This window comes from Hemitrygon akajei, chromosome 12, assembly GCF_048418815.1.
Source record: "Hemitrygon akajei chromosome 12, sHemAka1.3, whole genome shotgun sequence".
Taxonomy (NCBI): Eukaryota; Metazoa; Chordata; class Chondrichthyes; order Myliobatiformes; family Dasyatidae; genus Hemitrygon; species Hemitrygon akajei.
This window is the reverse complement of record NC_133135.1, coordinates 4,550,713-4,577,073: the sequence shown is the minus strand read 5'-3', so window position 1 is coordinate 4,577,073 and position 26,361 is coordinate 4,550,713. Positions and strand designations below refer to the sequence as shown.

General features: G+C 46.3%; 1 protein-coding gene across 4 annotated transcripts in view; it reads right to left on the bottom strand.

The window, feature by feature from the left end:
* Positions 1-26,361, bottom strand: part of LOC140736680 (uncharacterized) — a 493,430-nt gene that overhangs the window by 397,141 nt on the left and 69,928 nt on the right. For all 4 annotated transcript variants that reach the window (XM_073062508.1, XM_073062505.1, XM_073062507.1 and 1 more), the window contains exon 3: positions 11,683-13,016. In XM_073062508.1, the coding sequence (XP_072918609.1) occupies positions 11,683-13,016 (1,334 nt within the window). The remainder of the gene's footprint in view (positions 1-11,682; positions 13,017-26,361) is intronic.

Below are 26,361 nucleotides of genomic sequence, written 5' to 3'. Positions count from 1 at the left end.
TTCAAAAAGGCAACAATTATACCAGTGCCTAAGAAGAATATTGTGGGCTGCCTTAGTGACTATCACCCAGTAGCACTCACATCTACAGAGATGAAATGTTTTGAGAGGTTGGTCATGACTAGACTGAACTCCTGCCTGAACAAGGACCTGGACCCATTGCAATTTGTCTATCACCACAATAGGTCAACGGCAGACGCAATCTCAATGGCTCTCCACACGGCTTTAGACCACCTGGACAACACAAACACCTACATCAGGATGCTGTTCATCAACTATAGCTCAGCATTTAATACCATCATTCCCACAATCCTGATTGAGAAGTTGCAGAACCTGGGCCTCTGTACCTCCTTCTGTAATTGGATCCTCGATTTTCTAACCGGAAGACCACAATCTGTGTGGATTGGTGATAACATATCCTCCTTGCTGACGATCAACACTGGTGCACCTCAGGGGTGTGTGCTTAGCCCACTGCTCTACTCTCTGTATACACATGACTATGAGGCTGGGCATTGCTCAAATACCATCTATAAATTTGCCGATGATACAACCATTGTTGGTAGAATCTCAGGTGGTGACAAGAGGGCATACAGGAGCGAGATATGCCAACTAGTGGAGTGGTGCCGCAGCAACAACCTTGCACTCAATGTCAGTAAGACGAAAGAGCTGATTGTGGACTTCAGGAAGGGTAAGATGAAGGAACACAAACCAATCCTCATAGAGGGATCAGAAGTGGAGAGAGTGAGCAGCTTCAAGTTCCTGGGTGTCAAGATCTCTGAGGACCTAACTTGGTCCCAACATATCAATGTAGTCATAAAGAAGGCAAGACAGTGGCTATACTTTATTAGGAGTTTGAAGAGATTTGGCATGTCAACAAATACACTCAAAAACTTCTATAAATATACTGTGGAGATCATTCTGACAGGCTGCATCACTGTCTAGTATGGGGGGCTACCACATAGGAGCGAAAGAAGCTGCAGAGGGTTGTAAATCTATTCAGCTCCACCTTGAGCACTAGCCTACAAAGTACCCAGGACATCTTCAGGGAGCGGTGTCTCAGAGAGGCAGCGTCCATTATTAAGGACGTCCAGCACCCAGGGCATGTCCTTTTCTCACTGTTACCATCAGGTAGGAGATAGAGAAGCCTGAAGGCACACACTCAGCGATTCAGGAACAGCTTCTTCCCCTCTGCCATCCGATTCCTAATTGGACATTGAAGTCTTTGTCACCACCTCACTTTTTTAAAAATATATAGTATTTCTGGTTTTTGCATGATTTTTAATCTATTCAATATACTTATGCTGTATAAAGTATACTGAATAAGATTTACTTATTTTTTTCCTTGTACATTATATATTGCATTGAACTGCTGCTGCTAAGTTAACAAATTTCACGTCACATGCCGATGATAATAAACCTGATTCTGGATCTGGAGGACCTGATTTATACAAAAAGATTGAATAGGTTAGAACTTTATTCCTTGGAATGTAAAAGATTAAGAGGAGATTTGAGAGGTATAAAGAGGGCAAATGCAAACAGGCTTTTTCCACTCTTGGGGGGGATTACAACTCAAAGTCACGGGTTAAGGATGAAAGGTGAAAAGCTTAAGGTGAACATGAGGGAAAACTTCTTCACTCAGAGGGTCATGAGAGTGTGGAACGAGCTCCCAGCACAAGTGTTGCATGCCAGCTCAATTTCAATGTTTAAGAGTTTAGATAGGGACATGGATAGTAGGGGCATGGAGGGCGATGGTCTGGGTACAGGTCGATGGGACTAGGCAGTTTAAATGGTTCAGCATGGACGACAGGCCGAAGGGCCTGTTTCTGTTCTGTGCTTTTCTATGACTCTATACAATTTAGAAGGCAACAGAGATTCCTCAAGGCAATTAGCTGAACTTTCAACGCTGTTGATTGGGTAACAAATGGGTGCGAGGGTGACAGTGTGGGGAAGGTGAAGACAAAGGTTTGTAACATAGGTGTCACAGTCAGGCTGTGTCACACTCTCCCTGTAACACTCACCTACCGAGAGATCTGCCCAGAACTCCAGAACTCTCCCTGTAACACTCACCTACCCAGAGATCTGCCCAGAACTCCAGAACTCTCCCTGTAAATAATCACCTACCCAGAGATCTGCCCAGAACTCCAGAACTCTCCCTGTAACACTCACCAGAGATCTGTCCAGAACTCCAGAACTCTCCCTGTAAATAATCACCTACCCAGAGATCTGCCCAGAACTCCAAAACGCTCCCTGTAACACTCACCTACCCAGAGATCTGCCCAGAACTCCAGAACTCTCCCTGTAACACTCACCAGAGATCTGGCCAGAACTCCAGAACCCTCCCTGTAACACTCACCAGAGATCTGGCCAGAACTCCAGAACTCTCCCTGTAAATAATCACCTACCCAGAGATCTGCCCAGAACTCCAAAATGCTCCCTGTAACACTCACCTACCCAGAGATCTGCCCAGAACTCCAGAACTCTCCCTGTAACACTCACCAGAGATCTGGCCAGAACTCCAGAACCCTCCCTGTAACACTCACCAGAGATCTGGCCAGAACTCCAGAACTCTCCCTGTAAATAATCACCTACCCAGAGATCTGCCCAGAACTCCAGAACTCTCCCTGTAACACTCACCTACCCAGAGATCTGCCCAGAACTCCAGAAATCTCCCTGTAAATAATCACCTACCCAGAGATCTGTCCAGAACTCCAGAACTCTCCCTGTAAATAATCACCTACCCAGAGATCTGTCTAAAACTCCAGAACTCTCCCTGTAACACTCGCCTACCCACAACTCCAGAACTCTTCCTGTAAATAATCACCTACCCAGAGATCTGTCCAGAACTCCAGAACTCTCCCTGTAACACTCACCAGAGATCTGCCCAGAACTCCAGAACTCTCCCTGTAAATAATCACCTACCCAGAGATCTGTCTAAAACTCCAGAACTCTCCCTGTAAATAATCACCTACCCAGAGATCTGCCCAGAACTCCAGAACTCTCCAAGTAACACTCACTAGAGATCTGTCCAGAACTCCAGTACTCTCCCTGTAACACTCACCAGAGATCTGCCCAGAACTCCAGAACTCTCCCTGTAACACTCACCTACCCAGAGATCTGTCTAAAACTCCAGAACTCTCCCTGTAACACTCACCTACTGAGAGATCTGCCCAGAACTCCAGAACTCTCCCTGTAAATAATCACCTACCCAGAGATCTGCCCAGAACTCCAGAACTCTTCCTGTAAATAATCACCTACCCAAAGATCTGCCCAGAACTCTCCCTGTAACACTCACCTACCCAGAGATCTGCCCAAAACTCCAGAACTCTCCCTGTAACACTCACCAGAGATCTGCCCAGAACTCCAGAACTCTCCCTGTAAATAATCACCTACCCAGAGATCTGTCTAAAACTCCAGAACTCTCCCTGTAAATAATCACCTACCCAGAGATCTGCCCAGAACTCCAGAACTCTCCCTGTAACACTCACCAGAGATCTGCCCAGAACTCCAGAACTCTCCCTGTAACACTCACCTACCCAGAGATCTGTCTAAAACTCCAGAACTCTCCCTGTAACACTCACCTACTGAGAGATCTGGCCAGAACTCCAGAACTCTCCCTGTAAATAATCACCTACCCAGAGATCTGCCCAGAACTCCAGAACTCTTCCTGTAAATAATCACCTACCCAGAGATCTGCCCAGAACTCCAGAATTCTCTCTGTAACACTCACCAGAGATCTGGCAGATACATTAGAGTCTCTTAGATAGGAACACAGATGACAGAAAAATGGACAGCTATGTGGAAAGAAAGGGTTTGGTTGATCTTAGAGAAGATCAAAAGATTATTGTTTGCTGAAAGACCTCTACCATGCTGTAATGTTCTAGATGCTGTGCTCTATTTGTTTGACGTCTACACTGTCAGTGTCCACTTTATTAGGTACACCTGCTTGTTAATGCAAATATGTAATTAGCCAAACACGCGGCAGCAACTCAATGCGTAAGAGCACACAGACATGGTCAAGAATTTCAGTTGTCATTTAGACCAAATGTCAGAGTGGGGAAGAGATGTGAACTAAGTCACTTTGACTGTGATTGTTGGTGCCAGACAGGGAGGTTAGAGGATCTCAGAAACTGCTGATATCTTGGGATATTCACACACAATATTCTCTAGAGTTTATGGACAATGGGGTGAGACACAAACAACATCAGTGAGCAGCAGTTCTGTGGGCAAAAACGCCTTGTTAATGGGAGAGGTCAGAGGAGAATGGCCAGACTGGTTCAAACCGACAGGAAGGCGACAGTAACTCAAATAACCATGCGTTACAACAGAGTGTGTGAAAGATCATCTCTGGATGCACAACATGTTGCATTTTGAAATGGATGGGCTACAGCAGCAGATTCCACTTCTGTACTCAGTGAAGTGGCCACTGAGTGTGTGCTTGTTCTATGTTCTATCTCTTCCCCTGCTTCAACTCTACATTTCTGCTTTAAGACATTTCTTTAAACTTATCTCGAAATTTTACCTGTTCACAGCCACACACACTCTGAGGATGACACACCTTAGTTGTTCCTCAGGACATTTTAGGAAGGGCAGCCAGAGGCATTTTCCTCAGGGTGGAAATGGCTAATACGAGGGGCATAATTTAAAGTGACTATAGGAGGGTATGGGGGGTGACTGAGGTAAGTTTTTTTTACACTGAGTGCATGAAACAGACCACTAGTGGTGGTGGTAGAGGCAGGTTCATCAGGGACATTTAAAAGTTCTTGGGCTGGCACATGGATGATAGAAAAATGGAGGGTTATGTAGGAGGGAAGGATTAAATTGACCTTAGAGTGGGTTGAAAGGTCAGCACAGCATTGGGGGGGGTCAAAGGTCTTGAACTGTGCTGTAATATTCTGTGTTCTGTAAATATGTGAAGCGTTGTCCTTTGGGAGATCAAACGTAAAGGGTCAGTATGCTCTTACTGGAGGCAACATGTCATCCGGGAATCTCATTCTCGCCCACAGAACCTCCTGTCTTCCCCTAATTAATGAATCCCTACCACCACAGCGTGCCTCTTCTTCCCCATTCCTCTGAGTCACAGATGCTGACTCAGTGCCAGTGACCACAGTCACCGCTGTCACTTTCCTCTGTTAGGTCATCCCCCCGACAGTATCCAAAGTGATAGTCATGTCGTTGAGGGGGATGGCCACAGGGGTACTCTGCACTGACCCCTTTGCCCTTCCTGACTGTCACCCAGTTTCCTGTGTCCTGCACCTTGGGTATAATTACCTCTCTACATGTCTGATCTATCAGCCCCTCAGCCTCCCGAATGATCCGGAGTTCATCCATTTCCAGCCCCAACTCCTTAACGCGGTTTGTTAGAAGTTGCAGTTGGGTGCCCTTCTCGCATTTGTAGTGGTCAGGGACACAGAAGGTCTCCTTGCCTTCCCACATCCCACAGGAGCATTGCACTATCTGCCTGTCACCTCGACCTAACTGAGCAGATATAAAGAAGAGAAAGAAAAAGACGAGAGCTTTGCTTTCTCTGAGTAAAGCCTCTCTTCGCAGAAGCCTTAATTTGCAGGTTGAGTCGGTGGTGAGGAAGGCAAATGCAATGTTGGCATTCATTCCAAGTAGACTGGAACAGCAAGGTTGTAGTGTCGAGACTTCGTAAATCACTGCTGAGGCCTCACTTGGAGTATTGTGAACAGTTCTGGGCCCCTTATCTTAGGAAGGACATTCTGAAACTGGAGAGGGTTCAAAGGAGGTTCACGAAAATTATTCCAGGCTTGAATGGCTTGTCATATGAAGAGCGTTTGATGGCTCTGTGCCTTTATTCACTGGAATTTAGAAGAATGAGTGGTGACCTCATTGAAACCTATCGAATGGTGAAAGGTGTTGATAGAGTGGATGTGGAGAGGATGTTTCCTACGAGAGAGAGTCTGAGACCAGAGGACACAGCTTCAGAATAGAGGGATATCCTTTTAGAATGGAGATGAGGAGAAATTTCTTTAGCCAGAGAGTGGTGAATCTGTGGAATTTGTTGCCCACATGCAAATGTGGAGGCCAAATCTTTATGTAAATTTAAGGCAGAGGTTGATAGATTTTTGATTGGTTACGTTATGAAGGGTGAAGGCAAGAAACTGGGGCTGAGAGGAAAAATGAATCAGCCATCATTTACGGCCCAGCAGACTTGGTGGGCCAAATGGCCTATTTCTGTTCCTATAGCTGATGGTCTTATGATCTTATCTTGCCCTTTCAATATTTGATATGTTTCAATGAGATCCCACCTCATTTTTGTGAACTCCAGCAAGTACAGGCCCAAAGCCATCAGATACTCCTAATACGTTAACCCTTTCATTCCTGGAATCATTCTTGTGAGTCACCTCTGGAGCCACTCCAGTGTCTCCAGTGAGCAGTGGGTCAAGCTACTGCCTCATGGTTCCAGAAGATCAAGTTCACTCCTGACTTCCGGTGCTGCCTGTGCGGAATTTGCACGTTCTCCCTGTAACCATCTGGGTTTCCCCAGATGCTCCTGCTTTCCTCCCCCATCCCAAAGGCGTGCGGGCCAGTGGGTCAGTTGTCCACAGTGGGGGTGAGAGGTGGAACCTGGGGGGAGTTTTTACTAATGTGGGGAGAAAGGAATGCGATCAGCGGAGGATTGCTGCCATTGGGAGGTTGATGGTCAGCACAGACCCGTTTGGCCGAAGGGCCTGTTTTCTCACTTCTGTGACAAATAGGGCAGTAATGAGTCTCTTAAATACCCCTCATGTATCTGCCTCTACTACTACCCCTGGCAGAGCTTCCATGCACCCACAACTCTCTGTGTTGAACTACCTCTGACTTTCCTTCAATTACCTTTAAATTATGCCCTCCTCCCCTTGCATTAGCTATTTCTGCCCTGGGTAAAAGTTTCTTGTCTGTCCCGTCGATCTATTCCTCATCATCTTGTACTTGTCAATCAAGTCAGCTCCCACAATGAGCCATTGACAGCTGTGTGAACTGAACAGTCTCCTCTTTGGCACAATGAGCTCCAAGATCCTTCAGTTACCAACCTCTGCCTTTAACAGGAGGAGTCTCCGTAATTATAAGACCATAAGACATAGGAGCAGAATTAGGCCATTCAGTCAAACAATTCTGCTCCACCATTAATCATGGCTGATCTATTAACCCTCTCAACCTCATTCTCCTGCCTTGTCCCCGTAAACTTTGACACTCTGACTAATCAAAAATCTATCAACCTCCACTTTAAATATACTCAATGACTTGACCTCCACAGCCGTCTGTGGCAATGAATTCCACAAATACACCACCCTCTGGAGACCGTGAGTTGATTACATACTGTAAGTTAAGGCAGTTCAACCATTGAGAGCAATTCATCAAAGAAATGACCAGAAGTCTACATAGATGTACAGAACCAATACAATATAATATACTCGCAATCATTTGTTGTTTCTATTAAGATTAGCCCAAATGTCAGAGTATCTTTGAACATTTGTTCCAGTATGGAGTTTGCTGGTTTAAGCATCGATTTCTCTCCTGTGAAACAATCTACAAATAGAACAGTAAAGCACAGTCGACACAAGGAAATCTGCAGATGCTGGAAATTCAAGCAACACACACAAAATGCTGCTGGAACACAGCAGGCCAGGCGGCATCTATAAGGAGAAGCACTGTCGATGTTTCAGGTCGAGACCCTTCGTCAGGACTAGGAGTAAGGTTGGAATTGGAACACAGTGTGGTGAAGCCGAAACGGTTGATGTCCCATCGGCAATTAGCAATAAAGAGATCCAGAGCAGGCAGAGGACCAGAGCGGGGTGTCCATGAAGAGGAGGAGGGTTGAAGATGGGAGAAAGGGTCATTGGTAAGGGTAGGAGAGTCCTTGTCCAAGAAGTAAGCTCGGAGACGGAGCCGGCGGAAGAAGAGTTCAGCGTCATGGTGTACACGGAACTCGCTGAGTTGTGGGCGAAGGGGGACAAAGCTGAGGCCCTTAATGAGGACAGAGCACTCTGCCTCACAGAGTTGAAGGTTGGAGGGAATGGTAAAGACCTGGCACGGATGAGAGATGGGATCAGAGGGGGGAGGGAGGCTGGTAGTGTCAGTGGAGAGGGAAGGGTTGGGGCGAGAGGAAGATGGAGCCTCTGAGGGCCCAGGAGCTGATGATGGGATCTGAGGGAGAGGGGATTGCAGAGTGGTGGTGGGGGAAGGGGAGACGGGAGACACAATCGCAACATGTGAAGACCCGGCCTGGAGTTCAAGGCTAGAGTTGCAGTCGGTGGTTGCGCAATCGCTCAGAAGCTGTCCATGGCCGTTGGAACCTGCGTTGATGGTGCTGGAGTCCGGGTTTTCAAAAACCCCTGGGTCGCTGGGGCAGCCGAGATCAACGGCCGGGCCCGGGGCCGCGATATGAAGTCCATGCCTGCTTGTGGTGGAGCCAGCAGGCTCTGGGGTCTGCAGATGGAAGATCTTGTGATCCTTGCAGGATGTGATAAAGTCAAAGAACCGGCGATTGCAAGCATGGATCCGACGGAGGATGAAATAACGGACGGGTCCATTGCAAACGGAGAAAAAGGAGTCCCGGAGGCATGAAAGGGATTGTGATAGGGACGCCAGGTACCTTCTCATGGCGGAAAGTGTCGCCCTCAGAGCTCGACGGGAGAAACAACGGGAGGCAGAGTCAATTAAATGTGAATACCTGGGATCCTCAGAAGGTCCAAATTGAGAAGCTCAAAAACGGATCCTGAAGCCAACTGGAGTCAGTTGGCGGCGGAGACACATTCCAAGGAAGGATATATGGCTGTAATAGCGGGTCTGGGTCAAAATATGATTGAAAAGTTGAAGGGCCGAAAGAATTATAGATGGCGAGAAGCGAGAGAGGGTTTCACTGAACTCCCATCGAAGAGAAGATTTAAACTTCTTCAGTATAGGCATCACTGGCAGAGGCTTCACAATAGTGAATTTCAAAAGCAAACACGAGGAAATCTGCAGATTCTGGAAATTCAAGCAGCACACACAAAATGCTGGTGGAACACAGCAGGCCAGGCAGCATCTATAAGGAGAAGCACTGGCGACGTTTCGGGCCGAGACCCTTCGTCAGGACCAGTAAAGCACAGTACAGGCCTTGCATCACTCTGGCAACGTGTTCCCTTCACCCACCACTCCCTGTGTAAAAGACCTGCGTTTGACGTCTGCCCGCACTCACAAGAGATTCTGCAAATCAGTGCTGGAGGAGCTCAGCAGGTCAGACAGCATCTGTGGAAAAAATCAATTGTGGACGTTTCGGCTGGGACACTTCTTCAGGGCTGAGGAGGAAGGGGGAAAATGCCGGAATAAAAAGGTGGAGGAAGGGGAAAGAGGCTAGCTGGAAGATGATAGGTGAAGTCAGGTAGGTGGGAAAGGTCAAGGGCTGGAGAAGAAAGAATCTGCTAGAAGAGGGGATTGGACCTTAGGAGAAGGGGAAGAAGGAGCAGACCTGGGGGGAGGTGATAGACAGGCAGGAAGAGGTAAAAGGCTACAGTGGGGAACGGAGGAAGGGGGAGATTTGTTTACTGGAAGAAGAAGTATCCAGATGGAATATACGATTCTGCAGATGCTGGAAATCCAGAGCAACACACACAAATTGTTGGAGGAACTCAGCAAGTCAGGCAGCTTCTGTGGAGTGGGATATGGACATTGTGTAGGTGGAAGTGTAACCTGGAGCTTAGAAGAATGGAGGGGGGTGGTGTTTCATTGAAACCTATCAAATATTAAGTGGATATACAAAGTGGATATGGAGAGGATGTTTCCAGTAGTGGGGGAGTCTAGGAGCAGAAATGAGAGAGGTACTTTATTGTAACATACTGCATATACATTTCAATGATAAACAAATTAGAAACATTGAACACTGCAGCACAGTACAGGCCCTTCGGCCCACGATGTTGTGCCGACATTTTAACCTACTCCAAGATTAATCTAACCTTTTCCTCTCACATAGCCATAAGACTATAAGATATAGGAGCAGAAGTAGGCCATTTGGCCCATCAAGCCTGCTCTGCCATTCAATCATGGGCTGATCCAATTCTTCCAGTCATCCCTACTCCCCTACCTTCTCCCCATACCCTTTGATGCTCTGGCTAATCAAGAACCTATCTCTCTCCGCCTTAAATAACCAAATGACTTGGCCTCCACAGCCTCTCGTGGCAACAAATTCCACAGATTTACCACCCTCTGACTAAAGTGATTTCTCCGTATCTCTCTTCTAAATGGATTCCTTCAATCCTGAAGTTGTGACCCTTGTCCTAAACTCCCTTACCATGGGAAATAACTTTACCATATCTAACCTGTTCAGGCCTTTTAACATTCAGAATGTTTTTATGAGATCCCCTCTCATTCTCCTGAACTCCAGGGAATACAGCCCAAGAGCTGCCAGACATTCCTCATATAGTAACCCTTTCATTCCTGGAATCATTCTCGTTAATCTTCTCTGTACCCTCTCCAATGTCAGTATATCCTTCCTAAAATAAGGAGGCCAAAACTGCACACAATACTCCAAGTGTGGTCTCACGAGTGCCTTATAGAGCCTCAGCATCACATCCCTGCTCTTATATTCTATACTTCTAGAAATGAATGTCAACATTGCAGTCGCCTTCTTCACCACCGACTCAACCTGGAGGTTAACCTTTAGGGTATCCTGCACAAGGACTCCCAAGTCCCTTTGCATCTCTGCATTTTGAATTCTCTCCCCATCTAAATAATAGTCTGCCCATTTATTTCTTCCACCAAAGTGCATGACCATACACTTTCCAACATTGTATTTCATTTGCCACTTCTTTGCCCAATCCACTAAGCTACCCAATTCTCTCTATAGGCTCTCTGTTTCCTCTACACTACCTGCTCCTCCACCTATCTTTGTATCATCGGCAAATTTAGCCACAAATCCCTTATTACCATAGTCCAAATCATTGACATACATCGTAAAAAGCAGCAGTTCCAACACCGACCCCTGTGGAACTCCACTGGTAACTGGCAGCCAGCCAGAATAGGATCCCTTTATTCCCACTCTCTGTTTTCTGCCGACCAGCCAATGCTCCACCCATGCAAGTAACTTCCCTGTAACTCCGTGGGCTTTTATCTGGCTAAGCAGCCTCATGTGTGGCACCTCGTCAAAGGCCTTATGAAAATCCAAATACACCACATCTACTGCATCTCCTTTGTCTACCCTCCATATAATTTCCTCAAAATTTGCAGTAGGTTTGTCAGGCAGGACTTTCCTTTCAGGAAACCATGCTGGCTTTGGCCTATCTTGTCATGTGCCTCCAGATACTCCGTAATCTCATCCCTAACAATTGATTCCAACAACTTCCCCACCACTGATATAGTTTCCTTTCTGCTGTCTCCCACCCTTCTTAAATAGTGGAGTAACATTTACGATTTTCCTCAGTTTTACATCCTCCATGTGATAAGTTTTACTTTGAGGAGGTTTTTCTTTTGCCAGAGGGTAGTGAATCTGTGGGATCCATTTCCACAGAGGGCTGCGGAGGCATTGGGTATATTTAATGTGAAGGTAGATCAGTAAGGGCATCCAAAGTTACATGGAGAAGGCAGGAGAATGGGGTTGAAAGGGAAAATAAATTACCATGATCGAATGGTGAAGCAGCCTCAATGGGCTGAATGGCATAATTCTGCTCCTATGTCTTTTGGGCTTATGGAATCAAACAAAATACTTACAGGAGATCCTGGGTCCCCCTTAGGCCCTGGCAAGCCTTCAGAATTCAGATAGTCCAGGAACTCTTCATAATCATAGTCGTAGTTTTCAATCTCGATGTCTTCCAGACTGCCAACAGCTGCCAAAGACAATGTAGAGAGAACATTGTCATTCCAGAAACTGCCCTGGTCTTGTGAGGATGGCTCCTTGGTCGCCCTATACAAGGTTGAGTTGATCATCTGGATTTCCCCTGTAGTGTGTGTTGCCACCTCTGCATGCCTCTCTGCCACCTCACCAGCCTCTGGGATTGAGAGGAACAACTCTTCAACATCAGGCAGGGTCTCGTCCCCTGTGACTTGGTCTCCAGCACCAGTTCCCTTCCTGCTGAGTGCCAATTTGGATTTACTGCTGACAGACTCAAAGTTCGAGTTGGTGGTGGCCAGAACAGTGGCAGAGTCAACGTGGGTGTCCAGAGGTGGACGCAGTCTTGAGGTTCCATTGTATTGCAGGGCTGGTGACGTGGCAGTGGGAGGTAGACTAGAGAAGGCCAATAGCGGCAACAGACTGGCTTCTGCTCTTTGTAGAGACGTATTCCTGTACTGAACCTCTTGGGTACTCACCACGGCCGACGTCAGGCATGGAGTTGTGGGTGTTTTTTCCCTTGGCACAGAGGTTGTGAACTGGGAGCTGACAGTGGCCCCTCCAACCAGTGTAGCAGCGATTGTGGGAGCCGGAGATCGGTAGGTATCCGCCTGCCGACACTGCCTCTTTACGTAGTTGCAGTAGTTCACGGAGGCTTGCGCGCTCGGATAAACATCAAGCTGGCATATGACGCCTTCAAAAGGCACCGACCTCGGGCTCATCCTTCCCAACGTCAGCTGGCTGTTAGGAGAAAATTCTGGGAGCCTGATGGGTAATTCCTTGCGGACTGATCCAGCACCACAGTCAGAATAAAAGGAAGCGTATTTCCCATTGATTTCAATAGCGAACGTGTGCCACTGTCCATCATGGGCACCATATTCAAAATATACAGATGGCTTCTCAGCAATATACACAACTAATTTCCTGGGTAAAATTTGCACTCCAAATTGGAGTCTATTTTTATTTTTAATGCTAAAGAGAAAGGCATTATTGACTCTGTGGGAGAGAAGACCCACAATGATGGTGAATTCATCTCCAATGTCCTGGGGCATGACGCTAGACGTAGGAGCCTCAATGTGCGCAGCTCCTGACAGGATGATGCCCATCCCGGTGGCTGTGACCCCTGGTGGTAACGACACTGGTGTCCATGGTTGTTGAGGTGCTGTCGGCAAGGCTTTGATATGTCTGAGGCCAAGATTCTGAAGAATGTCTATACCTAGAGATGAAACAAAAGAAGTGGTGTATCAATTCATTTTGTGGGCTTGTAACACAAAACAGGTTGCCTGAAGCATTTAAAATTGAGGAACTTCTCACAGAGGAAGGTATTGGTATACTATTGTCACATGTACCAGATGCAGTGAAAAGTTTGTCTTACATATTGTTAAAGATTAGCTTTATTTGTCACTAAACTTTGACAAACTTCCACAGATGTGTAGTGGAGAGTATATTGACTGGCTACATCACAGTCTGGTATGGAAACACCAATGCCTTTGAATGTAAAATCTACAAAAGGTAATGGATTTGACCTGGTACATCACAGGTAAAACCCTCTCCACCAATGAGCACATCTACATGAAATGCTGTCATCAGAAAGGAGCATCCATCGTCAGCATCCCCACCACCCAGGCATGCCCTTTTCCTGCTGCTGCCATCAGGTAGTAGGTACAAGAGCCTCAGGACCCTCACCACCAGGGTCAAGAACAGCTACTGCCCCTCAACCGTCAAACTCTTGAATAAAGTGGATAGTTACATTCACTTGCTCATCCATTGAGATGCTCCCACAACCAATGATCTCACTTTAAGGACTCTGCCTAGTTATCTCATGTTCTCATTATTTATTGCTATTTATTTATATTTCCATTTGCACAATTTGTTGTCTTTTGCTCTCTGGTTGATCTTTCACTGATCCTGTTATAGTTACAATTCTATAGATTTCCTGAGGATACCCACAGGAAAATGAATCTCAGACTTGGATATTGTGACAATTATGTACATGGATAAAGATTTACTTTGAACTTTTGAATATGCATCAAACATACAGAGAAATGCATCATTTATGTCGACAACCAGCACAGTCTGCAGGTGTGTTGGGGCAACTCGTAAACGTGGCCACACTTTCGGCGCCAAAATAGCAAGCCCACAATCACTAACCCTGGCCTGTACATCTTTGAAATGAGGGAGGAAACAGGAGCGCCCAGAGGAAATCCAGACAGACATTGCGAGAACCCCTTACAGACAGCGGCAGGAATCGAACCCCAATCAGGGATCGCTGATGCTATTAAGTGATTGCGCTAATCACTATGCTATTATGCCGCCCCTTTGATCTGTATAAACACTACTGCTCCTGCAGATCAAATCATTACAGGTAGAATGAGATAAAAATTAATACAGAACAAAGTGTAAGAGCAAACGGAAAGGTGAAGAGTAGGTAAACAGTAAAGTGTAACACCGTAACGAGGTAGATTGTGAGGTCAAGAACACTGTTCCTTCGAAGCTGTGCTGGTGCACGGCCGCGCTGTAACTGAAATGCTCCCGCGCACTTAGCCTTTGTGGCCGTGAGGCTGGGATTGGACACAGCTAGAAAAAGATTATGAAACATGAAAGATTTTCTTTGTTGTACTGTATTTCATTCTACCCTTCAATTAATAAATAAAATCAAAAGGATCTGAGTTTTCATTTTTCTTTCTAAATATTCATAGTAAGCATATTACAAAAAACAGCATTGAAGAGCCTTGCTGGTTTCAGATCATGTATCAAGTAACAACTTCCTGCTCAGAGCAATGGTTGGTCTGCGCTGCTGTAAAATATTAGAGGGAATGTTGGTCAAGAGCCCATCTCATCATACAAGAGGTCTATTCAATCATTTGATAACAGTGGGGTAGAAGCTGTCCTTTTCCAATCCGATGATAGACTGTCTGGGGTGGGTGGGGTCTTTGATTTTGCCAGCTGATTTACTGAGGCAGGTAGAAGTGTAGACAGAGTCCGTGGATGGGGAGGATTTAAAGAAGAGGGAATTGTACGTTTGACAAATCAGGGGACTGAGGGTGATAGGAAACTGGCACTGAAGGGGAGATGAGAGCTGGGGTAGATAGGCCATGGTCACATGGATGATGGGATAGGTTTGAGGGGTCATGTAGCCTACTGCTATCCCTGACCAGACTCTGCTAATATTTACAGCCCAGAGAAGTTTGCCTCCTCCCTCTACAGGTGAGCTGTGGTGATAGGGGATTTGTTGGTTAGAGGAACAGATAGGAGGTTCTGTGGACGAGAACAAGATTCCCAGACAGTTTGTTGCTTCCCAACTGCCAGGGTTAGGGACATCTTGGATCAAGTCCACAGCATTCTTATGCAGGGGAGTGAGCAGCCAGAGGTCGCGATTCACATCGATACCAGTGGGTGAGCAGTGGGTGGAGACAAGTTTCCAGCAAAGTGAGTTCAGGGAGTTAGGTACTAAGTTAAAGGGCAGGATCTCCAGGGTTCTGATCTTATTATTGCTACCTGTGCCATGAGGCCAGAAATAGGAAGATCATACAGTTTAACACATGGCTAAGGAGTTGGTACAGGAGGGAGGGATTCAGATTTTTTGAACATTGGACTCTCTTCTACAGAAGGTGGGACTTGTACAGAGGAGACGATTTACACCAGAACTGAAAGAGGACTAGTGGGAGGTTTGCTAGTGTTTGCTAGGTGGGGAGTTAAACTAGATTTGCAGGGGGATGGGAACCAGAGCACCAGAGCAGATAGTGGAGTGGCTGTGGAGAAAGATGATGTTATGCCTACATACAAAGTCAGGAATCAAAAGGTTGGGCATGGTGGGACTAATGTTTGGAGTTGTGTATATTTCAATGCAAGTATTGTAGGAAAGGCGGAAGAGCTCAGGGTATGAATCAGCACATGGAATAATAATGTTGTAGCCATTAGTGAGACTTGGTTGCAGGAGAGGCAGGACTGGCAGCTCAATGTTCCGGTTTCCGTTGCATTAGACATGACAGAGCAGGAAGGATTAAAAGAGGAGGGGTGGTGTTACTAGTCAGGGGAAATGTCATGGCTGTGCTCACTCAGGACAGACTGGAGAACTTGTCTACTGAGGCTTTATGGATAGAAATGAGGAATAAGGAAGGTATGAGCACATTAATTGGATTATATTATGGACTACCCAACAGTCAACAGGGTTTAAAGGAGCAAACTTGCAGAGAGATCACAAACTGTTGCAAGAAATAAGGTTGTGACAGCAGGCGATTTTAACTTTCCACGTATTGATCAGGGCTCCCATACTGTAAAAGATTTAGATGGGATAGAGTTTATCAAATGTGTTCAGGAAAGTTTCCTTAATCAGTACATAGAAGTCTCAACTACAGAGAAAACGATACTAGATCTTTTATTTGGGAACAAGACAGGGCTGATGACAGAAGTTGGTGTAGGGGAACACTTGGCATCTAGTGATCATAATGCTGTTAGTTCAAGATATTTATAGAAAAAGAGAGGTTTGGACCACACATTGAGATTCTAAATTAGAGAAAGGCCAATTTTGATGGCATCAGAAATGATCTGGCAAGTGTGGATTGGGACAGGCTGTTTTCTGACAAAGGTGTACTTGGAAAGTGGGAGCAACTCACATTAAATGCTGGAGGAACTCAGCTGGCCAGGCAGCTTCTGTGGAAAAGGGAAAACAGTCAGGATCTTGAGTCCTGATGAAAGGTCTCAGACCAAAACATTGACCATAGATCACTCTTTTCCATTGATGCTGCCTGACCAGTTGAGTTCCTCCAGCATTTTGTGTGTGTTGCTTTGGATTTCCAGCCTCTCCAAATCTTCTTGTGTTGGTAAGTGGGAGGCCTTCAAGAGTGAAATAGTTTGTATATTATTGTCAGAATAAAAGACAAGGATAACATGTTTATGGAATCTTGGTTTTCAAGAGATGTTGAAGCATTGGTTAAGAAAGAGATGGAGGTGTGAGCATGTATAGGCAGGTAGGTTCAAATGAGGTAGCAAGAAATGCAAGTTAACACTTAAGTAGGAAATTAGGAGAGTTAAAAGAAGGCATGAGGTTGCTCTAGTAGACAAGGTGCAGAAGAATCCTAAGGGCTTCTACAGACAGATATATTGAGAACATAAGGATAGCAAGGGATAAAATTTGCCCTCTGGAGTGGTAATCTATGTGTGGAGCCAAAAGAGAAGGAGGAGCTCTTAAATGGATTTTTGAAAGAAGGGAACTCAACGCTCAAACCTGTGCCAATTCTATTATAGGTAGGGTCATTGGAAGATACAGCAACAAAACAGGCCCTTTGGCCCATCAAGTCCATGCTGACAATCAACCACCTATTGACACAAATCCTACACTGATCCCATTTCGTTCTCTGCACATTCCCATCGGCTCACCCTAGGTTCCACCCTCCACCTACACACTGGGGACAATTTACAGCAAACGTCTTGTGGATGAACTGCCAGAGGTTGTTGAGGCAGATACAATAACAAATTTAAAAGGCACTTGGACATGGATAGGGAAGGATATGGAGGTTCCTTAAGGTTATTATAGCTGGGGGTAAGAAGGAGACAAGCTCCCATTACCTATTAAATGCTCCCAATGGTGTGCATCTGAAATAGCCTCCGACAACCAAGTCCTCCTCCTGGCCTTCATGCGTGGCTTAGCTACTAAGCCCGACAAAACCATTTTACTGACAGAAGAAGGGGCAAAGGTGGGTTACTGGCGCCTTAAAAGCAGCCGCTGCAGGCAGATAGAGCTCATCAGCTGTGGTTGGCAGCTGATCAGTCTCCGCCATTCCTTTGGATTCGTCACTGCATGGAGAGGGGAGCCTGCTCCATATTGTGCTGACCTGACTTGTATATCAACTTTGACATAGACAGCTAGGATGCAACAGCCATGGTTGACTCCAACCAACCTGCTAGATGATATATGCCAGAAGTGGGCAAGTGTGACTTGTTTAAATGGGAGTCTTGGCTGGCATGGACTGGTTGGGCAGAAGGGCCTGTTTCTATGCTGTGTGGCTCTTTGAATCTACCCACCGGATCCTGTGCCACATAGCTAATAATGGGGGAAAATTAAAAACAAATCGGGGGATTGACTTGAGGTAATGTTGCAGCTCTCCAAAACCCTGGTTACACCACACTTGGAGAATTGTGTTCAATTCTGGTCACCTCGTTATAGGAGGGATGTGGAGAGGGGCAAAGGAGAGTTACCAGGATGCTGTCTAGATTAGAGAGAATGTCTTATGAGGATGGGCTGAGAGAGCTTGGGCTTTTCTCTCTGGAGTGGAGGATGAGAGGTGACTTGATGGAGATGATAAGAGGCACTGGTAGTTTGGACAGACAGAGATTTTTTTCCAGGATAGCAATGGCTAATAAAAGGGGGGGGGGGCATAATTTTAATGTGATTGGAAGGAAGTACAAAGAAATGTCAGAGGTAGGAGTTTTTATACACACAAAATGGTAAGTGTGTAGGATGCCTCGCCAGGTATAGTGGTAGAGGTAGATACATTCGGGATATTTAAGAGACTCTTAGATAGGTACATGGATGATAGAAAAATGGAGAGTTATGTAGGAAGGTTTAGATTGATTTTAGGTTGGTACAACATTGAAGGCTGAAGGGCCTGTAATGTGCTGTACTGTTTTGTGTTCTAAGTCTTTGGAAAGGGCGGGTAGGTGGCGCCATGGTAGCGTAGCAAGACACTGTTACAGCCCGGGGCGATTCAGGGTTTGGAGTTCAGTGCCAGTGCCTTCTGTAAGGAGTTTGTATGTTCTCCCTGTGAACCGTGTGGGTTTCCTCCCGCAGTCCACATTAATTGCCCATCATAAGTTGTCTTGTGATCAGACTCGTGTTAAATAAAAGTATTGCTGGACAGCGAGGACTCTTGGGCCAGAAGGGCCTGTTCTGCGCTGAACCGCCAAGTAAACAAACACATAAGTAAATAAGTGTCTAGAGAGGTAGTTGTCTCGACAGGACGGTGAGCGATTTGAAAAGCAGGTGAGAATGCTGGAATCGGATTAGTGTGGGCCAAATGTCAATGTAAGGTCAGTGAGCATGGGGGCTGGTTGTTTGATCAAAGTATAGAGTACTGGTCCCTTTCTTTGCATTAAATTACAATTAGTGATTGATGGCCCTGTCTCCTGTGTGACTCACCAAAAAATGACAGCCGAGATTACGACAGCTGCCTGAATGATTCATGACCCAGGCACTGACATGACAGCACTAGACGCTCTGCTACCCCCACAGAACTGGTTTGGCCACCTTTCACTCTTCAACAGGCCTGTATGCTGCTGTTTGGCACACCAACACCATGTCTAACGCAACTGATCGGAATGAAAGATCCATCAAAACAAATACTTTCTCATAAACACGGGATTCTGCAGATACTGGAAATACAGAGCAACGTACACAACATGCTGGAACAACGCTGCAGCATTAATGGAAATGTATAAACAGTTGACGTTTCGGCCCTGGAAAGGAAGGGAAATGAGGTGGGGGACGGGAAGGAGGACATAATCCCCCTGCAAGTGATCTCCCTCCTGGCACATACCCCTACAAGCAACCAAAATGCTACACCGGCCCATTTACCTTCTCCCTCACCTCCATTCAGGGCCCCAAACAGTCCTTCCAGATGAGACAACACTTCACTTGTGAATCTGTTGGGGTCATCTATTGTACACTGTGCTCCCAAAGTGGCCTCCTCTGTATTGGTGAAACCCAACGTAAATTGAGGGACTGATCTGTCGAGCACCTCTGCTCTCCAGCTGCCAAAAGCAGAACTTCCCACTGGCTAACCATTTTAATTCCTATCCCCTTTCCCGTTCTGACATGCCAGTCCACGGACTCCTCTTTTGCCACGATGAGGCCACCCTCAAGGTGCAACAGCTCATGTTTCATCTTGGCAGACTCCAACCTGACAGCATGAACATCGAGTTCTCCTTCCAGTAAATCTTTCCTTCCCCCTTCCCTCTTCCCCACTCACCCTCTTACCTTTTCTCCTCAGCTGCCGATCACCTCACACTGGTGCCCCTCCTCCTCTTTCTCCTATGGCCCACACTCCTCTCCTATCAGAATCCTCTTCTCCAACCCTTCACCTGGCTTCACCTGCTAGCTTGCCCACTTTCCCCTCCCCCCACCTTTTTATTCTGGCATCTTCCCCCTTCCATTCCAGACCCGAAGAAGGGTCTTGGTCCAAAATGTCGACTGTATATTCGTTTTCATAGATGCTCCCTGACCTGCTGAGTTCCTCCAGCGTTTTGCGTGAGTTGCTTTGGAAGGAGGATAAGCTAAAAAGTAATAAGTGAAGTTAGGTAGATGGGGGAAGGATATGAAGAAAGAAGCTGTGAGCTGATAGCTGGAAAGGTAAAGGGCTGGAGAAGAAGGAATCTGACAGGAGGGGAGTGTGGGCCGTTGGAGAAAGGGAAGAGGGAGGGAAGCCAGGGGGAGCTGACGGGCAGGTGAGCTGAAGAGGTAAGCGGTCAAAGTGAAGAATTGAAGAAGAGGGAAGGGGAAGGGGGGAAAAAACTGAAAATTGGAGAAAACATTTTTATCAGTTCCTTTTTCAGCCTTGCAGTTGGCATATGCAATGCAAAAGGATAAATGCTCCCACAGAGAGTGGTCGAGGAAAGGAGTGTTTTACAGCCAAGGTGGCAACGAGAGAATCATGACAAGCTGTTCGTGCACAGCAAGATCCCACAAATATGCATCCAAAATGGTGGACATACCATGCTGTCGTATAGCATGGTATGCACACCATTTGTGGGCTGCCACCAGCCAATCCTTAAGTGTGTTCAAAGTAACTGATCATAGTACCTATAAATGTCACCATATATAGTACACTATGATTCACATTCTTGCATGAAATACAATACAATCAATGAAAAACTACACATAAAGACAGGAAAATGTCCAGAAGACAAACTGTGCAATACAATAATCATAATAATAACTCCCTGTTAGGGGCGGTTAAAACTAAAACCTGGCTGTATGAATGAAAAGCAATGCCTTTTCACTTTAGAAATGGAGAGAGGTCTACGGAACAGAGTGATACGGCCGCTGCCCAGGGATCGCCAGGACATGCCTGGAGCAAGCGCTGTGCAGGACGGTAAGCAAACCGCTAGCAGTGCACTGCTGAATAGGCGGGTGGGCACCGGGAAACCCAAGAGAGGTACTGCCAGCATTCGGAGTAGCCCCTCAACACCACAGGCTGTGACTGCTACAAGTGCTGCTCAGGACTCACTCAGGTAGAAGGAAGGCGCGCATGAAATGGTCATTAGAAGTAAACACGTTCATAATGCGTGCATACTACCGAGTAACGGAACTTGAGACAGACACCAAACTTCATCAACAGTTTATAGAATATCTATGTAACTCTTCAGAAAGCCACAATACTAAACACCACTAGAATAGCCTGAAAGTTCCTAGCAATTGACAAATAAGCGTGCTTGGCTATGCCCGTGTCCCAGGTTTTACCAGCCAGAGCTGAGAGATAATAATAATAAGTGCTGAGAACATTGCAGAGTTTTTGAAAGTGAGTCCAAAGGTTGTAGAATCGGTTCAGTGTTGAGGTGAGTGAAGTCATCCACATGGCCTCGGGAGTGCGATGGTTGAAGGGTAATAACTGTTCCTGAACTGAGTGCTGTGGGACCTGAGGGTCTTGTACCTCCTGTAGTGTATGGCCTGGATCAAGGGGTGCTGGGTGCTGGGTGCTTGGCACAGTGCAATTTCAAGATGTTGCACACTCTGTTACACTGAGGTTGAAAGAGATTTAAATCACACACGTGTGGTACAGTGCGGAGTGATTAAACCTCCAGCACTGTCTGTGTGGAGTTTGCATGTCCTCCCTGTGACGGCACAGGATATCCCCCCCTCCCCCGGGTGCTCTGGTCCTCTCCCACATCCCAGAGACGTGTGGCTTGCTGGGATTGTGTGGGTGAAATCTGCCCCTAGTACAGGAGCATCTAGAAGGTCACAAGCAGGGAGAGAGTCCAGAGTCACAGAGATACAGATTAAAGATTAGCTTCATTTGTCACACGTACATCAAAACATTGAGACACACGGTGAAATTCGCCGTTGGCATCAACAGTCAACACAGTCTGATTGTGTGCTGGGGATAATGCAAGTGTCACCCTGTTTCTGGCACCAACATCACATGCCCACGAGTCACTACCCCGCATCTGTAAATGTTTGGGATGTGGGAGGAAACCGGACTACCCAAAGGAACCCTACACAATCCTGGCAGAACCTACAAATTCCTTGGCAAACCTTGTTTTAGGAACCCCTTTCAAATCGATAAAAGAGGTTTTTTTCTATTTTTCAAAGGAACATTTTACATGATCTTAATGAAACACTTCCTTTATTAATCCTGTGTCAGAGGTACTTAACCATGTAACCACAAACAGAATATCAGAGGCAGTGGGCAAAATGCCCCAGATAATGGATGTAACCCTGACATATGTGAAATTATTGCTGCTCGTGGACTGTTTGTCCCACTCCCGTCAGGGAGGAGGCTACATAGCATCCATGCCAGGACCACCAGACTCAAAAACAGTTACTTTCCCCAAGCAGTGAGGCTGATCAACATCTCCACCCACTGACCCACCCCTCCACACCCCCAATCACCACTACTTTACATTTCCTGTCAGTCACCTTATGTACAGACACTCCTGTGCCTAGCGTCACTTTATGGACAGACAATCAATCTATGTATAGAAGCTATCTAATGTAATTTTATTTATTGTGGTTTTTTAATAATTATTGTGTTCTTTATCTTATTGTGTTTTATTTTGTGCTGCAGCAGATCCAGAGTAATAATTATTTCATTCTCCTTTACACTTTTGTACAGGAAATGATCTTAAACTATCTTGAATTATTTCATGATCAAACACAAATTAGGGAGGTTCTACCTTCTAGCTCATTAACCATGTTAGTTTGAACTAGCACTATCTCTACTCCCCTTCTTGAATAAAGGAACAACATCCACAACCCTCCAATCCTCCGGAACCTCTCCCATCCCCATTGATGATGCAAAAATCATCGCCAGAGGCTCAGCAATCTCCTCCCTCGCCTCCCATAGTAGCCTGGGGTACATCTCATCCGGTCCCAGTGACTTATTCAACTTGGGTTTTCCAAAAGCTCCACCACATCCTCTTTCTTAATATCTACATGCTCAAGCTTTTCAGTCTGCTGCAAGTCATCCCTATAATCACTAAGATCCTTTTCCATAGTGAATACTGAAGCAAAGTATTCATTAAGTACCTCTGCTATCTCCTCCGGTTCCGTACACACCTTTCTCACTGTCACACTTGATTGGTCCTATTCTTTCACGTCTTATCCTCTTGCTCTTCACATACATGTAGAATGCCTTGGGGTTTCCTTAATCCTGTCCACCAAGGCCTTCTCATGGCCCCTGCTGGCTCTCCTAATTTCATTCTTAAGATCTATCCTGCTAGTCTTACAATCTTCTAGATCTCCACCACTACCTAGTTTTTTGAACCTTTGGTAATTCAACAGCCTTTGTACACCACAGTTCCTGTACCCTCCAACCCTTCCCTGTCTCATTGGAACTGACCAATTTACCACAGCAACTTCCTGATATATGTAAACGCATATGGTGGATAAAGTTGATTCCTGATGCTGAAACCCGATCCTTGTTTTAACCTGATCCAATCTGTATCGCAACTTGGCCACAGGCAGACCCAAGCCCAGCTGCGAAAGGAGGGGAGCTGGAGATGGAGCTAGCAATCCCATCCCGTAAAAGGCCAATGCTACAGAAATGGCAACAGAAACTCCAAAGACCCCATCCCTGGGGCAGGAAGGAGAAGATGGGCTACACCTTGAAAGACTGAAGAACTAGCCCTGGACAGAGGGCCTTTGGAAGCCTCGGTCGGTAAAGGCTTAAGAAGAAGGAGAAGAATCCGTATTGAAGCAATTACACTTGGGACAGAGGTTGGTTCGGTTGTGTGCACAGTCTGTTGCAAACATGTTAGAAAAGAATCAACAAAGGGAATCTGGAAGCTAATTAGGATGATGTCATTGTTTCCACAACCTCACTAATGTTTAAATCACGGTCCCTGTAAAATTCAAACAAGCAACTAGACTGGCCTTGGAATGTTTGGATTTGCCTTAACCTGGTTTACACATACACACACACACAGAACTAACTTCACACAAAATGCTGGATGAACTCAGCAGGTTGGGCAGCATCTTTCGAGATGAAGAAACATTCGGGACTGGAGAGGAAGGGGGAAGACAGAAACATAGAAACAGAAAACCTACAGCACAATACAGGCCCTTCGGCCCACAAAGCTGTGCAGAACCTTAGAGATTACCCAGGGTTACCCATAGCCCTCTAGTTTTCTAAGCTCCATGTAGCCATCCAGGAGTCTTTTAAAAGACCTTATCGTATCCACCTCCACCACCGTCACCAGCAGCCCATTCCACACACTCACCACTCTGCATAAAAATCTTACCCCGACAGCTCCTCTGTACCTCCTTCCAAGCACCTTAAAACTGTGCCCTCTCGTGCTAGCCATTTCAGCCCTGGGAAAAGTCTCTGACTATCCATACGACCAATGCCTTTCATTACCTTGTATACAAGAATAAGATGCCAGAATAAGAAGGTGGGGGAGGGAGAGTTCATACTGGCAGGTGATTGAAGAGTCGGGGAGCAGCAGGGATCGGAGGGGGGAGCAGGGGTGCTGAGTCGGCGGTGGGAATATCCATCTACTCCCACTGCACCGTCCAATCCCACAGCAAGGACGAGGGCAGTGAGCGCGTCTGTATCATCTTGCAGTCAGCAACATGGCAAACATCATCAGTCAGCTTAATATCTGTCGTGTTCCCCGCAGCAGCTGAGGCCCAGGGGAGGCCCGACAGAGCTTACATTGTGAGAGGTACAGAGATTCAGAATCGGGTTTATTACTTTATATTGTTATTTTGTGTTATTCAGAGATACTGCACAGGAAAGCACGTACACTCACCAACCCCAGATCTAACCCAGCCTCATCACAGGAGTGTAGATACATTACGTCTCCACCAAAGGAAGTGAAAGGCTCCCTTGGGCAAGGTGTAGCATCTGCTTGGTCCACAGATCAGGGTCTTGTGAAGCCATGGGAGGAGGTAGTGGATGGTTGTACAAGCAGCTGGTGCATATCGCAAGTCCTGGTTATGTGACGACTGACACCAGGCAGACAATCTCTGAAGAGTATTGATAATGGCTGGGGTCACCCGTCTTGTAAAGACACTGCCCAGAAGAAGCCAATGGCAAACCACTTCTGCAGAAAAAAGTGCCAAGAACAATCATGGTCATGGAAAGACCACAATTGCCCACGTCGTACAACAAGGCACGTAACAAAAAAACCATCTAATCACAGGACAGTTTACAATGACCAATTAACCACTAAGTGGTACGTCTTTGGACTGTGGGAGGAATCTGAGAATTCTACAAGGAAGACGTACAAACTCCTTAAAGACAACATCAGAGTTGAGCTCCAAATTGCAATGCTCCTAGCTGTAATCGTGTCACACTAACTGTTACGTTACCGTAGTGACCCTCCGTTATCACTGACATATTGTAGTGAAATATGCTGTTTTGTGGCAGCATTACAGTGCAGTACAGTCCAGATTCTTTCCCCGGGACTGAAACGTCCAATACCAGAGGGTGAATACTTGAGATGAGAGAGTGAGAGTTCAAAGGAGATGGGAATGGCAGAGATTTGTGGGCGTCTGGAATGTGCTTCCTGGTGGAGTGGTGGAGGACGTCACAGACGTCTAAGAGGTCTTCGAAAGACACGTGTATGTGCAGTGCATGGAGTGATGTGGACATAGTATAATGAAAAAGGATTAGGTGTCATTAGCACAATTAGTTGGGAACAGCATTGTGGGCTGAATGGCCTCTTACTGTTCTATGTTTCATTGAAGATTAAAGATAAGCTGTATCTGTCACTGTACATGAAAAAATACAGTGAAAAACATTGCTTTGTGTCAAACCAAATCAACGAGGGTGTGCTGGGGGCAGCCTGCAAGTGCTGCCTTACTTCCAGCACCAACAGAGCATGCCCACTACTCACCAACCCTAACCCACACGTCTTTGAAATGCGGGAGGAAACCGGGGCACATCGACTGACAGGACAAAGGATAAAGGCGGGTTACTGCTGCCTCAAAACCAGTCTCTTTGGGCAGATGAGGCTCGACAGCTGAGGTTGGCAGCTCATCTAGAGGAAAGAAACCTCTTATACCCTCTCAGGGGGAAGGTTTTGGGAGAGTAAGCACCGAGGGAAATGTCCAGAGCTGGAGTCCCTAACTAAGGCAGTCCTACATCGAGTTCAACATTGACTGGCAACTCCTGCGACACTGCTGGTGCCAAACTGTATCAGTCTCTGCCTTTCCTTTGGGTTCATCAGCAGCATGGAGAGGGGCAACAGCTTGCTCTGCATATCGCACTGCCTGGCTTGCATATCACGTAGATAGAAAGGACACAACATCCATGGTCAACCTCAACCAAGAGAGGTCTCAGCATTGTCATCATCATCACATCCCCCTCTATTGGTCTCTAATATCTCTATAATTCTATCAT